General features: G+C 37.2%; 1 protein-coding gene and 1 long non-coding RNA gene across 2 annotated transcripts in view; one reads left to right on the forward strand and one right to left on the reverse strand.

Moving 5' to 3' along the window:
• The first annotated feature begins 331 nt into the window (after window positions 1-331).
• glra2 (glycine receptor, alpha 2) overlaps window positions 332-15,114 on the forward strand; it is an 18,494-nt gene continuing 3,711 nt past the window's right edge. The window contains exons 1-7 of the mRNA XM_051906128.1: window positions 332-910; window positions 1,959-2,092; window positions 5,350-5,417; window positions 8,144-8,367; window positions 11,442-11,524; window positions 11,602-11,739; window positions 12,864-13,078. Coding sequence (XP_051762088.1) covers window positions 843-910; window positions 1,959-2,092; window positions 5,350-5,417; window positions 8,144-8,367; window positions 11,442-11,524; window positions 11,602-11,739; window positions 12,864-13,078 — 930 coding nt within the window. The 5' untranslated portion in view covers window positions 332-842. The remainder of the gene's footprint in view (window positions 911-1,958; window positions 2,093-5,349; window positions 5,418-8,143; window positions 8,368-11,441; window positions 11,525-11,601; window positions 11,740-12,863; window positions 13,079-15,114) is intronic.
• Window positions 12,833-15,114, reverse strand: part of LOC127518909 (uncharacterized) — a 10,980-nt gene continuing 8,698 nt past the window's right edge. The window contains exon 3 of the long non-coding RNA XR_007931684.1: window positions 12,833-13,069. This is a non-coding gene — a long non-coding RNA (uncharacterized LOC127518909). The remainder of the gene's footprint in view (window positions 13,070-15,114) is intronic.

Genomic DNA, 15,114 nt, shown 5'->3' on the forward strand with positions numbered 1-15,114 from the left:
AATTCGCACTTTTCACGTGCATATAATTCACACTTTTCGCATGCATATAATTCGCACTTTTCACGTGCATATAATTCACACTTTTCGCATGCATATAATTCGCACTTTTCACGCACATATAATACGCACTTTCGTGTGCATATAATTCACACTTTTCACACACATATAATTCGCACTTTTCGCATGCATATAATTCACACTTTTCGCGTGCATATAAAAAGCACTTTTCACGCACATATAATACGCACTTTTTGCATGCATAATTTCAGCGTATAAATAGAACGCCAAATACAAACATAAACTTGTGCTATATATATGCAGTACTAGGAGATCGTGTTGAAACTCACCGAAATTCGTAGCTTAATAATTCCGATGTCTCCCTAATCAAAATCCACTCACGATCCACCGCTTTAGAATTGTTGCGCATGCGCACAGAGAGGCGCGGAGCTGCCCAAGCGCTGAACCCGGCGCTCAAGTCATTTGAAGAGATGCTCCACCACTGACTGACAGACACGCCGCCACACTCTGAACAGACATCATTTCATCACAACCAGGATTTCACCTGTCATCTCTAATTGTGTTTTCTTCCCCCGCTGTGTTTTATTCACGCGCAGAATGATTTTAGGAGCTTTGTGGGGCTTTTTCTGGACGCGCAACAGCGGATGCGCGGCGTCTCGGTGTCGTTTCTTTAACACGGAGGAACCATGAGAATCTGGGCTGAAGTGGTTCTTGGTTCACCTGCGAAAACCTCCGGCTGCCTGCGCTTTAGCTCGGAAGAAGACGCGACGGGTGTTTGGGGCGCGTTCATGAGCCCATGAGGGAAAACGAGCGAAGCCAGAGGAATGACTCGCCCTTCTGTGAAACTCCTCACAACTTTACTCGCGTGTCTGATAGAAATGCTCAACTTCAGGTATGTACTTCAGCTCGACTGGTAAAGCAACTGCAGCTCAGTATTCGTAATATATAAGTACGTTTGTACTAAGATATAAATGCGGCTCGTTCTCTTGTACGCAGATCCTGATGTGCGTTGCCATGGCAATTAGAGAATGCTCGAATAAAAATCAGAATGTCAAAGAAAACATCAAACAAGAAGCGGAAGTTTATAGTTACAATCAGGATCCGCGCAGATGAATAATAATTCCATTCTATTTTTGTAATGTTAAAGGAGACAGGGGCTAGTTGTCACAGGGTCCTAATTTTCTCTAGCAGCACACGGATCCATCCATGCCAGTAAAGAACCTTTATTTTAAAAAGCATAAGGTGGAAAATTAGATAATATCAAAAGTCCAATCAAACCAATGCTTGTTTTTTCTAGCACTGCTTTTGTTTCAAACATCTACTTCAAAACAAATTTTAATTTCAATAATTTTTGTGAATTCTGTATCATATTTTTGTACTATATGTTGGTTAATAAGTCAAATAAAACCACACTGACATACATTATAATGAAGGTATTTCTCATAAATGTCAAGTTTGTCACATTTTTTATCAATTATGTTCCTTTTTTTTTATAAATAGTGTGACAACATGCCCCACTGCGAGGGTCAGTGTGTGTTAAATGACTGTTTCTTATTTCCTGGACAACAATGTTTGACATTTTTTGTATTTGTGTCTAAACAGAAACTGACTTTCAGAAATAAACCCATCCTGAAAAATATTCAGTGGAGTAAAAGTGTGACAACTTGCCCCGCTGTATAGCCTTATTTAATTCTACTGTGCAGCTTGTGTGCCTTGATATGACATTGAAAAAAAAGATCAATATTTTCTTGAAGATAAATAAACAAATTCTACTTTAATCTATTCTAGTGATGTTCATTTGCTAAGCATACATGCTGATGAACAAATGGACTTGTTTTTGTAACATCAGCTAACAGTCCTGGTTGAGAAAAGGTTCTTTCAGTGTTTGCAGCAGAACAACAGTGAATGATTATTGACTCACTCGCTGCTCCGTGTCTCAGGATAACGGCAGGACAAGAGTACGAGAGACTGTCCGGACGTGAACCTTCATCTGCGATGTCGCCCTCCGATTTCCTGGACAAACTGATGGGCCGAACGTCAGGATATGATGCGCGGATACGACCCAACTTCAAAGGCATGAAACTGCTGCATGTTCAGTTCGTTACACTGATGTTCCTACACACACTCAGACTGATTTAGAATCGATTTCTACACGTATACATTTAGCATTCAAAGAGCCAACAATATTCTCAATATGTAATGCCTTGTGATTTTTTTTTAATGTTTCTAAAAAAGTCTCTTCTGCTCACCAAAGCTGCATTTATTTGATCAAAAATACAGTAAAACAGTGAAATATTATTCCAATGTAAATCAGCTGTTTTCTATGTGAATATATAGTAAAGTGTAATTTATTCCTGTGATCAAAGCTGAATTTTCAGCATCATTACTCCAGTCTTCAGTGTCACATGATCCTTCAGAAATCATTCTAATATGATGATTTGATGCTCAAGAAACATTTATGATTATTATCAATGTTGAAAACAGTTCATATTTTTGTGGAAACCTTCATACATTTTATTTTTCAGGATTTTTTGATGAATAGAAAGTTCAAAAGAACAACATTTATGGCAAAAGAAAAGATGAATAACCTACTAGAACAGGTTTTCCTGCTTGAATGTTGATTATTTTCCTCATATCCTCCATTGTTCAGCTCCTCTCTTTCCCAGGCTGTCAGTAACGCTCTGTTTAGTTCCTGTCTCTATGAAGCCCCTCCTTCTGAAAAGCACAATGTGCTCTGATTGGTCAGCTGGATCAGTGTGTTGTGATTGGTGTTTGGGAAATGTCCCGCCCCTTACCATAATCGCCAGTTTCAACACACTACTAACTAACTCAACCAGGCCCCGCCCCTTTATTCTGTGTATGAATTATTTACATGAGGAATATTGTGAAGAAAACTCAAGATGGAGGCGTTTCAGAAACACTGACACTGATATAGAGAATAATATGATTTTTCATGCTCAAACGGCAACATTACACACTAAAGAAAGATGAACATGTGAAAAAGCATAACTCTTCCTTACATACAGTATCTCACAGAAGTGAGTACACCCCTCACATTTTTGTAAATATTTTATTATATCTTTTCATGTGACAACACTGAAGAAATGACACTTTGCTACAATGTAAAGTAGTGAGTGTACAGCTTGTATAACAGTGTAAATTTGCTGTCCCCTCAAAATAACTCAACACACAGCCATTAATGTCTAAACCGCTGGCCACAAAAGTGAGTACACCCCTAAGTGAAAATGTCCAAATTGGGCCCAAAGTGTCAATATTTTGTGTGGCCACCATTGTTTTCCAGCACTGCCTTAACCCTCTTGGGCATGGAGTTCACCAGAGCTTCACAGGTTTCCACTGGAGTCCTCTTCCACTCCTCCATGAGGACATCACGGAGCTGGTGGATGTTAGAGACCTTGCGCTCCTCTACCTTCTGTTTGAGGATGCCCCACAGATGCCCAATAGGGTTTAGGTCTGGAGACATTCTTTAGCAAGGCAGTGGTCGTCTTGGAGGTGTGTTTGGGGTCGTTATCATGTTGGAATACTGCCCTGCGGCCCAGTCTCTGAAGGGAGGGGTTCATGCTCTGCTCATTCATGGTTCCCTCAATGAACTGTAGCTCCCCAGTGCCGGCAGCACTCATGCAGCCCCAGACCATGACACTCCCACCACCATGCTTGACTGTAGACAAGACACACTTGTCTTTGTACTCCTCACCTGGTTGCCGCCACACACGCTTGACATCATCTGAACCAAATAAGTGTATCTTGGTCTCATCAGACCACAGGACATGGTTCCTTAGTCTGCTTGTCTTCAGCAAACTGTTTGTGGGCTTTCTTGTGCATCATCTTTAGAAGAGGCTTCCTTCTGGGACGACAGCCATGCAGACCAGTTTGATGCAGTGTTTGGCGTATGGTCTGAGCACTGACAGGCTGACCCCCCACCCCTTCAACCTCTGCAGCAATGCTGGCAGCACTCATAAGTCTATTTCCAAACACAACCTCTGGATATGACGCTGAGCACGTGCACTCAACTTCTTTGGTCGACCATGGCGAGGCCTGTTCTGAGTGGAACTTGTCCTGTTAAACCGCTGTATGGTCTTGGCCACCGTGCTGCAGCTCAGTTTCAGGGTCTTGGCAATCTTCTTATAGCCTACGCCATCTTTATGTAAAGCAACAATTCTTTTTTTCAGATCCTCAGAGAGTTCTTTGCCATGAGGTGCCATGTTGAACTTCCAGTGACCAGTATGAGAGTGTGAGAGCGATAACACCAAATTTAACACACCTGCTCCCCATTCACACCTGAGATCTTGTAACACTAACGAGTCACATGACACCGGGGAGAGAAAATGGCTAATTGGGCCCAATTTGGACATTTTCATTTAGGGGTGTACTCACTTTTGTGGCCAGTGGATTAGACATTAATGGCTGTGTGTTGAGTTATTTTGAGTGGACAGCAAATTTACACTGTTATACAAGCTGTACACTCACTACTTTACATTGTAGCAAAGTGTCATTTCTTCAGTGTTGTCACATGAAAAGATATAATAAAATATTTACAAAAATGTGAGGGGTGTACTCACTTCTGTGAGATACTGTACATGCAATCTGGCTTGATTATTTTCTTGAGCAGCAGGTAAAGGACGGCTATTAAAGTTGAAGCTGAATACGTCTGTCACACGTCCACACCTCCTCCCCTCTATATTAGACAAGCGCCAGCTTTTCTTCAGCTGATCTATTCCAGTGTTGTTTGGCATGGAAGGATGTTTGAGCCCAGGAGTGATTAAAATGCAATCTTGTTAGAAAACATCCATGAGGTTCATAATACCTCAGAGGCGCATCTAATGGATTATTTTTAGAAACCTGCACCTAGAGTACTTTAATAAATTCCTTTCATGATTTCCAACAAGCATGACAGGCTACAAACTACTCGCAAATATTCACCGAGAGAGATGTTCACTGAAAAAAAGTTTGGTGTAGAAACAATAATCACTCAAAAATTGCTAGTAGAAATGTTTCTTGAGCATCAAATCATCATATTAGAATGATTTCTGAAGGATCATGTGACACTGAAGACTGGAGTAATGATGCTGAAAATTCAGCTTTGATCACAGGAATAAATTACACTTTACTATATATTCACATAGAAAACAGCTGATTTACATTGGAATAATATTTCACTGTTTTACTGTATTTTTGATCAAATAAATGCAGCTTTGGTGAGCAGAAGAGACTAATTTCGAATGGTTGTATATGTCAGCTATAGGCTTGAATAGTGAATTTTGGCTTAATATGTTCAAGTCATTCCATCATGTGTTTCTCATCGTGTTTCTGCAGGTCCACCTGTGAACGTCACATGCAATATATTCATCAACAGCTTTGGCTCAGTGACAGAGACGACTATGGTAAGTGATCTGTCATTTACGCCTTTGCTTTGATTAAAAGATAATTTGACAAGAATTATTGCCTCAGCCTTGAAGTCACATGGCATTAGCTGTGTTTCCATCCAAACGTGTGATTTTATTTTGTGCAAAATTAAAATATGGCATAAAACATTTGCGATTAAAGCAGCGTTTCCATCCCATGTGTTCAAGAGAACAAAGTCGGCACTTCCGTAGAAATTGGTGCAAAAAATCTGTAATAAAAATGGAGACTGTGGCTCTTTTTCCCTCCATCATAGATGAGTTGCCTCTCAGAAACACAATAAACGCTGTCATGTGATCTTGCGTTCGGATGCTGGTGTTTAGGGACACAATCATGTGAGACGCTTCTGGAGGAAATAAACCAAATCATTCTGATGTCAGTCTTTGTCTCAGGCGTTTCAGAACCACCAAACCAACATTTGAGATGCTGCGATGTGATTGGTCCGCTGGTTAGTCCAGTTATCCAATCACAGCCTCTGCTGAGGAAAAGTCATGTGAGTTTATTGAGGGATTTATTCGGTAAATGTGTTTCTATCATAGTTTATGCACATCTTGGCATTTTCATCCAGTGTTTTTTATGCGATATCCCAAAATGCACATAAAAACAGGTGGATGGGAACAGTGTTTGTCTTTATAATCTTTAATCAGAATGTAGTTTTTAATCCAATAAAGTCCCACCTACATTTGGAAATTATGGAAACAGTTAATCGTTTGCTCTGAAGACGAGACTCTACTTTGTTCCTCAACATTCCCTTGACGTTTCCCGTTCAATTAGTTTTGTTTTAATAAATCAAACGGCGACGACGAGCAAACGATCCTCTGGATTCGCCAGCAGGCCCACGATTCAGATTGATTAGTCTAATGTTTGGAGATATTCAGACGCTTCAGGGGTAAACAATTCCCAAATCTGGAGTCAAGTCTCATTCTTCTTTTCCAGGGAATATTACTGCCAAAATCCGAACGCATCTCAAGTGGATATTAAAAGCACAAACGAGACAGAAGCTGCTTTGATCAAATGCTAATTCTGTTTACATGTTTTTGAGCAACCAATCATTAATGAACAGTACAGAGGAATTAAAATGAATTCGGACAAAACGACATCTTTGAAAAAGTGTTTTAGCATTTATGCTGTTGCTGTTTGATCATAAACAACATCTGCAGAGTTACGACGCTCGAAGTTCAATGCAAGGACTACAACAAACGGCTGGTAGGAACTACAACGAGCTTCTTCCTGGGTTGGTGACATCACTAACCCTAAAATTTACATAAACCCCGCCCCCGAGAACACACAACAAAGGGGGCGGGGCCATGTTGGGCTGCTTTAGAGAAGAGGAAGAGTTGTTGTAGTAGAGTGTTGTTGTCATGCCGTCATTTTACACCGGACTGCTTCACAAACGAGGGTCAATTCAACACAAAAGATTAACATGACGGCACATGCTAGTGGATGAGTTGAATCAACTCCACAGCAACTACATAAATTTATCCACTAACCATTCAGAAACGTCTAAAAGTTGTAACTTCTTCCTGAGTCTCTCCATCAGTGTCGACTCCGGTTTGAACAATGTAAGGATGAACACCGTTACTGACAATCCTCATTTTGGCTGCGTGAGATTCTCCAGCTTTGTTGTTGTTGAGCTGTTAAAGCTCCGCCCTCTTCTGGAAAGGGGGCCGGGAGCAGCAGCTCATTTGCATTTAAAGGGACACACAAAAACGGCATGTTTTTACTCACACCCAAATTTGACAAGCTATAATAAATGATCTGTGGGGTATTTTGAGCTGAAACTTCACAGACACATTCTGGAGACACCAGAGACTTATATTACATCCTGTGAAAAGGACATTATAGGTCCCCTTTAACTAATAAGCAGTAATTAGGAGATTATTGAGGCAAAAGTCATAGTTAATAGTGAGAATTGGACCCTAGATTATCTGTTTACTTCAAAATTTCATGTTTAATTCGATGTGTTGCCATTTTCTACTAGCAATTTCTGAGCGAAAATTGTTTTTCTACTAATTTAACACACACACACACACGTTTAATGTTTTGGTGAGAATGTTATTTATCTTGGTCATTATGTACGCAGCTAATTAACTTGGTTTCTATAGGGTGAATCTTTTTTTTAATGTCACAATTTGCTTGTGGAACAAAAAGTCTTGCTAATTCATTAATTCAACAGTTTTCAAAGAGCTTCATCTCATGAAAACCTTGAATGACATGGGATTTCTATAGTCACTTTATAAGCTAAACTTTTAACAAAAACACACAGAAATGTCACTGAATGGCTTTGCGATGCACGTTAAAGTCACGGCGTTCTTACAGAGAAAAGGAAAATTGTATGTTTTGTTATTGATGTCTTTCTTTTATGAAGCCGCTAAAAATCCAGTGCATGAGAGCACAAGTAAAGAAGTTGTTCTTCCACAAATGCCGTCAAACGCTTTCATTTTACCAGAAGGTCCACTGATCTTCTCTCTTGGGTGTTTTCTGTATCAAAAAGTCAACATTAAATTAAAAACGAGCTGATTTACTTTCATTCTAGTTGGACTGAAGGCTGAATATCATTCTCTACTATAAGCACCTTCGTTTTGCTTCACACGCTCTTAAAATAAAGGGTTTTCGCAGTTAGAACTCCAACGTACCATCGCTGCCAATAAAGAAGTTTTATTTTCAAGAGTGTTTGAAGTTGAGAGCAAACGTTCATGTCTGGCAGGACTACCGGGTCAACATCTTCCTGAGGCAGAAGTGGAACGACCCTCGACTGGCGTACAGCGAGTATCCGGACTCCTCGCTGGATCTGGACCCGTCCATGCTGGACTCCATCTGGAAACCCGACCTGTTCTTCGCCAATGAAAAAGGGGCCAACTTCCACGACGTCACCACGGACAACAAGCTCCTGAGGATCTTTAAGGACGGAACCGTTCTGTACAGTATCAGGTACGAGGATCTTCACCCTTTAAACCTACTGGAGCATATTTGAAAGGCAAAAGTTTGTCATTTGATTAAACAAGGTGGATGTTTTATAGTAACAGAAACCAAATAACATCAGAATTCGTCAAATATAGTGATGATACTGCTTATTCTTCCACCGATCAGACATAAAGACATTATTCATTTCTCCAGTGGATCTTGTCACGTTGTTAAAGACGTCTAGCAGTTCTAACGAAGTTCAGCGATTCCCCTGTTTCGCCAGCAGCAAAAGAAAAGAGTGAAGTCATTATCAATTAAAGCTGACTTCAACGCCTCGCCTGAAGCAAATGACAGTGTTAGAAGAAGCACCTGATGAAATCTTCACAGTTCACAGTGATCTCAGGTGATGCTGATGTGTGAGGCGCAGGATTCATTTTAAAGGGTTAGTTCACCCAAAAATGAAATTTCTGTCATTAATTACTCACCCTCATGCCGTTCCACACCCGTAAGACCTTCGTTCTTCTTCAAAACACAAATTAAGATATTTTTGATGAAATCTGATGGCTCAGTGAGGCCTCCATTGACAGCAAGATAATTAACACTTTCAATGCCCAGAAAGCTACTAAAAACATATTTAAAACAGTTCATGTGACTACAGTGGTTCAACCTTAATGTTATTAAGAGACGAGAATACTTTTTGTGCACCAAAAAAACAAATAACGACTTTATTCAACAATATCTAGTGATGAGCGATTTTAAAACACTGCTTCATGAAGCTTCAAAGCTTTACAAATCTTTTGCTTCGAATCAGTGGTTCGGAGCGTGTATCAAACTGCCAAAGTCACGTGATTTCAGTAAACGAGGCTTCGCTACGTCATAAGTGTTTCGAAATTTCAATGGTTCACCACTGGGGGGCAAAGATTTTTACATTTTTTTAAGTTGAAGTTAAATACTATAATTACTAAAACTAAAACTGATATATATATATATATTTTAACCCCTTAAGCCCCCCACGAAAAAATTCATAATCAAATTACTAAGCAACCACTGACAGGAATAACACAAAATAGGTATTATTTTAAAGCTTAGAAACTCAGCTTTTTAATTCATCCAACCATTTTGTTCAACTCTTAACGAGTGCTGAGTCATCACCCTAAAATGGAGTGTACCGCCTGCGGGCGCCACCTAGCTGCAAAGAAATTAATAATCATATTTTTCAAAACTCCTGCCTCATCATCACAAAATAGTGTCATTTGAAATCTTAGAGTCTGAACTTTACAATGAATGTAGCCACTTTAATTAACTCCTAAGTACTGCTGAGTTATTTGCTGAAAAATAATAAAAAAAATTCATAATTTCTGAATTTTTTTTTGTGCTATGTACTCCAATGTGTCAAAAGCATCATACAGCTCAGATAATCATGTGTTGTATGTCATTTGAAAGGTCTCACAGAGTAGAATACAACTAGTATAATTGTTTTGGGCTTTGACTAAACTTGAGTGAGTTTTTGTACGTGAAGCCCCGCAAGACCCATATGTAAATAATAAACCGATGCAGCATTTATGTCACGTTTTGGCTCAGAAACATGCTCCGATTGTGGAAAATTGGACATCATTTACAGCAGATTCTCACGATTAAAATGAGTCCAACATCAGCATAATCCAATAAGCCCCATGATGTCACGTGATATTGCTCACACAATTACGACACATAAACCCCACAGGCGCACAGATGCTAACTAAAACTAAAATTTAGCTATCACGTGATATTTTAGCTTATAACTTCAGGAAACATGAATAGATAGATCATTACTTACAGTGAATTCTCCTGATTAAAATGAGTCCAAGATCAACATAATCCCATGCGTCGATCACAAGTTACTCCACGTGAAAGAACAATTTTAAAAATGCCCATTAGGGGGCGACAAGGGCTAAACAAAAAAAGGCTATCTTGGTTTTAAATGCTGTAACTTTTGATTTCTTTATGCAATCACCACAAAATCTGATCCAGATACAGCTCACATATAGAGGAACATCACCAAAAATGAACGATCCCGCTACCTTATTTCCTTCATGAGACATTCCATTTTAAATTAGAAAGATATGTAAATTTTTTTTTGCAGTTTCTCAGCATGAGAATGTCGAAATTTAATTTTTTATTTTATTTAAAAATGTAAAACGTTTCCTTTGAAATGATACCAACCTTTTTACTTTCCTTGCTAGAGTTTTGGAGTTACGAGTCTTTACTTTTTTGTGTGTAACTCTGAAAATACCCTCAGGGCTTAAGGGGTTAAAAAACATGACAATAGTACATAAAATTACTAAAACCTAAAACAAAAAATTCAAAATATCAGTTAATACTATAATAGTCTATAAATAATAGTAAAATAACACTGGATCACATTGAAAATATGTGATTGTTTTATTTTTTTTATTGCTTTACTTTTATAAATTATTCATAAATCTTTCCGATTGTGCTCTATTTCTCAACTGTAAAATTATTTTTCAAATTTGAAAATGAAAAAATACTATAGGAGAATGTTTCACAAGAAAAAGCCATTTCAGTCAAATTCACATTTAACATGCTGTTTCTTTGTAATTATTAGTGAAATTTCATCAGGTTTAGTTCTTGAATTAGAACAGAATGCAAAACAAAGATTTTACTACATTTCTTGTTGATCAAAGCCCTTCTCTTCAGCTAGTAATGCGACATTCAAGGGAACAGGAGATGTTTGTAGCTCTTATTGTAAATCTACATGTGTTTCGACAAACAGAGAGTCTCTGTTACGTTCTGTTGTGAAAATAAGCTGATATGACGCTGTCCTAGTTTTCATAAATGATGTTCTATTTATATAAATCTGCACACATCAGCTCCTCGCGGCTCAATACGAGCGTCAGTGTCATACGCGCTGAATTCATGCATAAGTCATAGTGTCGCTTCATCTGCGTGCGTCAGGTGATGCATTCATCTACCTTGAGTCACAGAAATCAAGTTAAAGACAAGTTTAGAAAGTTCACACTGACGCACGACTGTTTTATTACGGTGAAGCTGCTTTGAAACAATCCTGTATAAAGCGCTATAGAAATAAACATTGTTCGCAGGTTGACATTAATACTGTCCTGTCCGATGGATCTGAAGAACTTCCCGATGGATGTACAGACCTGCACGATGCAGCTGGAGAGCTGTAAGTACTTCAGGAGTGTCATGGATCTGGTGTTGTTGTTCTTGTACTGACGCTGTGTTTCTGCTGCTGTTCTTCAGTCGGCTACACCATGAACGACCTGATATTCGAGTGGCTTGATAAAGGCCCCGTTCAGGTGGCTGATGGTCTGACTTTACCACAGTTCATCATCAGAGACGAGAAGGACCTGGGCTACTGCACCAAACACTATAATACAGGTCAGAAGATCAGGAGGATGTTCATATACACTCATAACTGATGATACTGGACCAGAGTGTCTGCATATTTAAGTTCATTTACATTGTTCTAGAGCTGCACGATTAATCGTTAAAAGATGACGATCTTATTCCTAAATGACAGTGATTCGTCTCTATCTATTAAACCTTTGATCACAGTCTGATCACAGCGAACATTCAGATTTGTGTTCTGAGCCAGAGAGAGCCGTTGTCATGTATAGATTTGAAACAATAATTCAGATTATCACAGAAGTACTGGATAAACGTTTATAGTTCGGATATAAACACTGATGTCTACGGTAGCGATCAAAATAGAGCAAATCACCTTTTGAAAGTAACTTGATGCTTCAAATAAAGATTGTATTAATTACATTGTTACACCAAGTGACTGTTAAAACATGTATTTGTCATTAAATCATTCATTCAAGAGATTCGTCAAAAACGCTGATTCATCCTGTAATGAAACAAGTGAAGTCTTTATGAGTGAGTCATTGAATCATTCATTCAAGAGATTTGTTCAAAAATGTGATTCATCCAGTAATGAAACAAGTGAAGTCTTTAGAGTCATTGAGTCATTCATTCAAGAGATTTGTTCAAAAACGCCAATTCATCCAGTAATGAAACTAGTGAAGTCTTTATGTGTGAGTCATTGAATCATTCATTCAAGAAATTCGTTCAAAAATGCCAATTCATCCAGTAATGAAACAAGTGAAGTCTTTATGTGTGAGTCATTGAATCATTCATTCAAGAGATTCGTTCAAAAACGCCAATTCATCCAGTAATGAAACAAGTGAAGTCTTTTACTTGATAAAAAAGTCTAAACGATCAATCAGACGACAGAAGGACTGGAGGAGATTGTGTGCAAACACAGTTTTGATCATGTTGATGATTTAGAGGGATATTTATATAAGTTCATGTGGTTCTAAATGAAAAACAATCTTTATAATTTTTAATCAAAATAGAAAAACTTGCTCCAGCAGTGAAACGACTTTCTCATCTGACACCATCAATCTCCATTCTGGTGTGTTAACATCCACATTTCATGATGAATCAATCCTGATAAATGAAGCGTGGCTCTGTGTTTGTCTGTGTCGGCTCATGTTTAGGGAAGTTCACATGTATCGAGGTGAAGTTCCACCTGGAGAGGCAGATGGGATATTACCTGATCCAGATGTACATCCCCAGCCTCCTCATCGTCATCCTCTCCTGGGTCTCCTTCTGGATCAACATGGACGCCGCTCCGGCTCGGGTCGCGCTCGGCATCACCACCGTCCTCACCATGACGACCCAGAGCTCGGGGTCACGAGCGTCGCTGCCAAAGGTCAGACCGGTTACTCACTTCACAACACACTTTACAGTAAGGTTTCATTAGTTAACATTACTTAAAGTCGGCATGAAATGGAATCTGCGTTCGTCTTTTCTTCCCTATTATGAGTATATCAAGAGAAACTGCTTCGCAAACAAGAACAAATGTAGGGCGGGGCTTGATTTTGTCTGTGGGGAATTGATTGGATAGTTGTGGTTTGCTATTAGTGGATATATATATATATATATATATATATATATATATATATATATATAATTGAATTATTTTATAAATATGTCATATGTATATATCAGCAATCAATAAATCCATACTGGTCGATCACTAGTTAAGGCCGGTCAGCTCCAGAACGATCACACACTCAAACATCATCCAGTGTGTTTTTCTGATAATGTAAATACTGGATCATTATAATGACTTTCACACAGATAATCATTCATGTAAATGAGAAATCCAGTTTATCAGCAGCTGCAGATCAGTCGAGTCCCTGACGGCCGACGCTGCATCATCAGGAGTCACGTGACGCAAGCGACTATTAATATTACATGGAAAGAGTCCCGATTCAAAACAACAAAAGCTGGGAACACAATTATCAGGGAGATTTGCTTTTCTGTTCCGCAACACAATGCAAATGACCTTCCGACTGAAGAGAGTTTTGGTTCTGAACCTTATAAAACACTACAAAAACATCCTCTAAATGTGACTTCATCTGGATGTTAACTCTTCTCACCCTCAAATTATGCACGTGTCATTATGTTAATCTGATACTGGCATCATTATTTGGAAATGAAAGCGCTCATTACTAGACAGACGATAATCCGATTATCCCTGCTCGTTTTATTGCAGGAGCTTCCAATAAAATCTTTTCTCTCGTGATGAGGCTGTTGTTTTCTCCAGACATACAGCAGGGTCATGTGACTCAATTTGTAAATCAGTGAGTCATTTAGTCTGTCGCTCTATTTTAACCTGATCGCAGCTGCTATAGATATAATAAACATAATCAACATCAGCAGTTAATAATAAAACATTACGTACATCTGATGTGTGAGTGAGAATGAGCGATTCATGCATTTTCAGGTTTTGTTTATTTAAAGTTGGACTATACTACTGCTTATTCATGGTAATTAGTGCTGGTAAAATATTGATTAGTGAATTAACAAGAGTAATATGCTAATATGCTATTGCGATTAATTTCTGTGAATCAGTTCAAACTGTTTCAGTGAATCGATTCGAAACTGATTCAATGATTTATTTGTTTAAAATGACCATTGGAAAACTTTGTTACTATTTTAATATATTAAAATGTTGTAGTAAATTTAGTAGTAAATTTAAATAATAAATGATAGTAAACAAAAAACAATTTAAAAAAATTAATTTTACACACTCTATATAATTGAATTATTTTATAAATGTATGATAAAATATATTATTTATTTATTTATACACACACATATATATATATATATATATATATATATATATATATATATATATATATATATATATATATATAAATTTTATATATAAGAAATACATATTTTTTTAAGATTAAATAAAAATTAAATAAAAATGACATTTTATATTTTATTAATTATATTTTATTTGATTAATTTATGCATATTATATATTTTATTTTATTTATAAAAATGTATAAATAATAATAAATATTTTTAATTAAATAAAAAGTAAAAATGACATTTTATACACACATATTACAAAAATTAATTATATATATAAAATTTAACCCTAACCCTTTTGTATTTATTATATTATTTTTATATTATATATAATTGTATATATAAAAATACATAAATAATAATAAATATTTTTAAATTAAAAAATAAATAAAAATGACATTATATACACATGTATATATATAAAATGTAATTATTTTATAAATATATTATAAATATATTTAAATGTATACATATGTATTATATAAAAATGCATAAATACATATTTTTTTTAAATTAAATAAAAACAAAAAAATGACATTTTATATTTTTGTTATTCATATTATAATCGTTTTATTT

Source organism: Ctenopharyngodon idella, chromosome 9, assembly GCF_019924925.1.
Source record: "Ctenopharyngodon idella isolate HZGC_01 chromosome 9, HZGC01, whole genome shotgun sequence".
In the NCBI taxonomy this organism is placed as follows: Eukaryota; Metazoa; Chordata; class Actinopteri; order Cypriniformes; family Xenocyprididae; genus Ctenopharyngodon; species Ctenopharyngodon idella.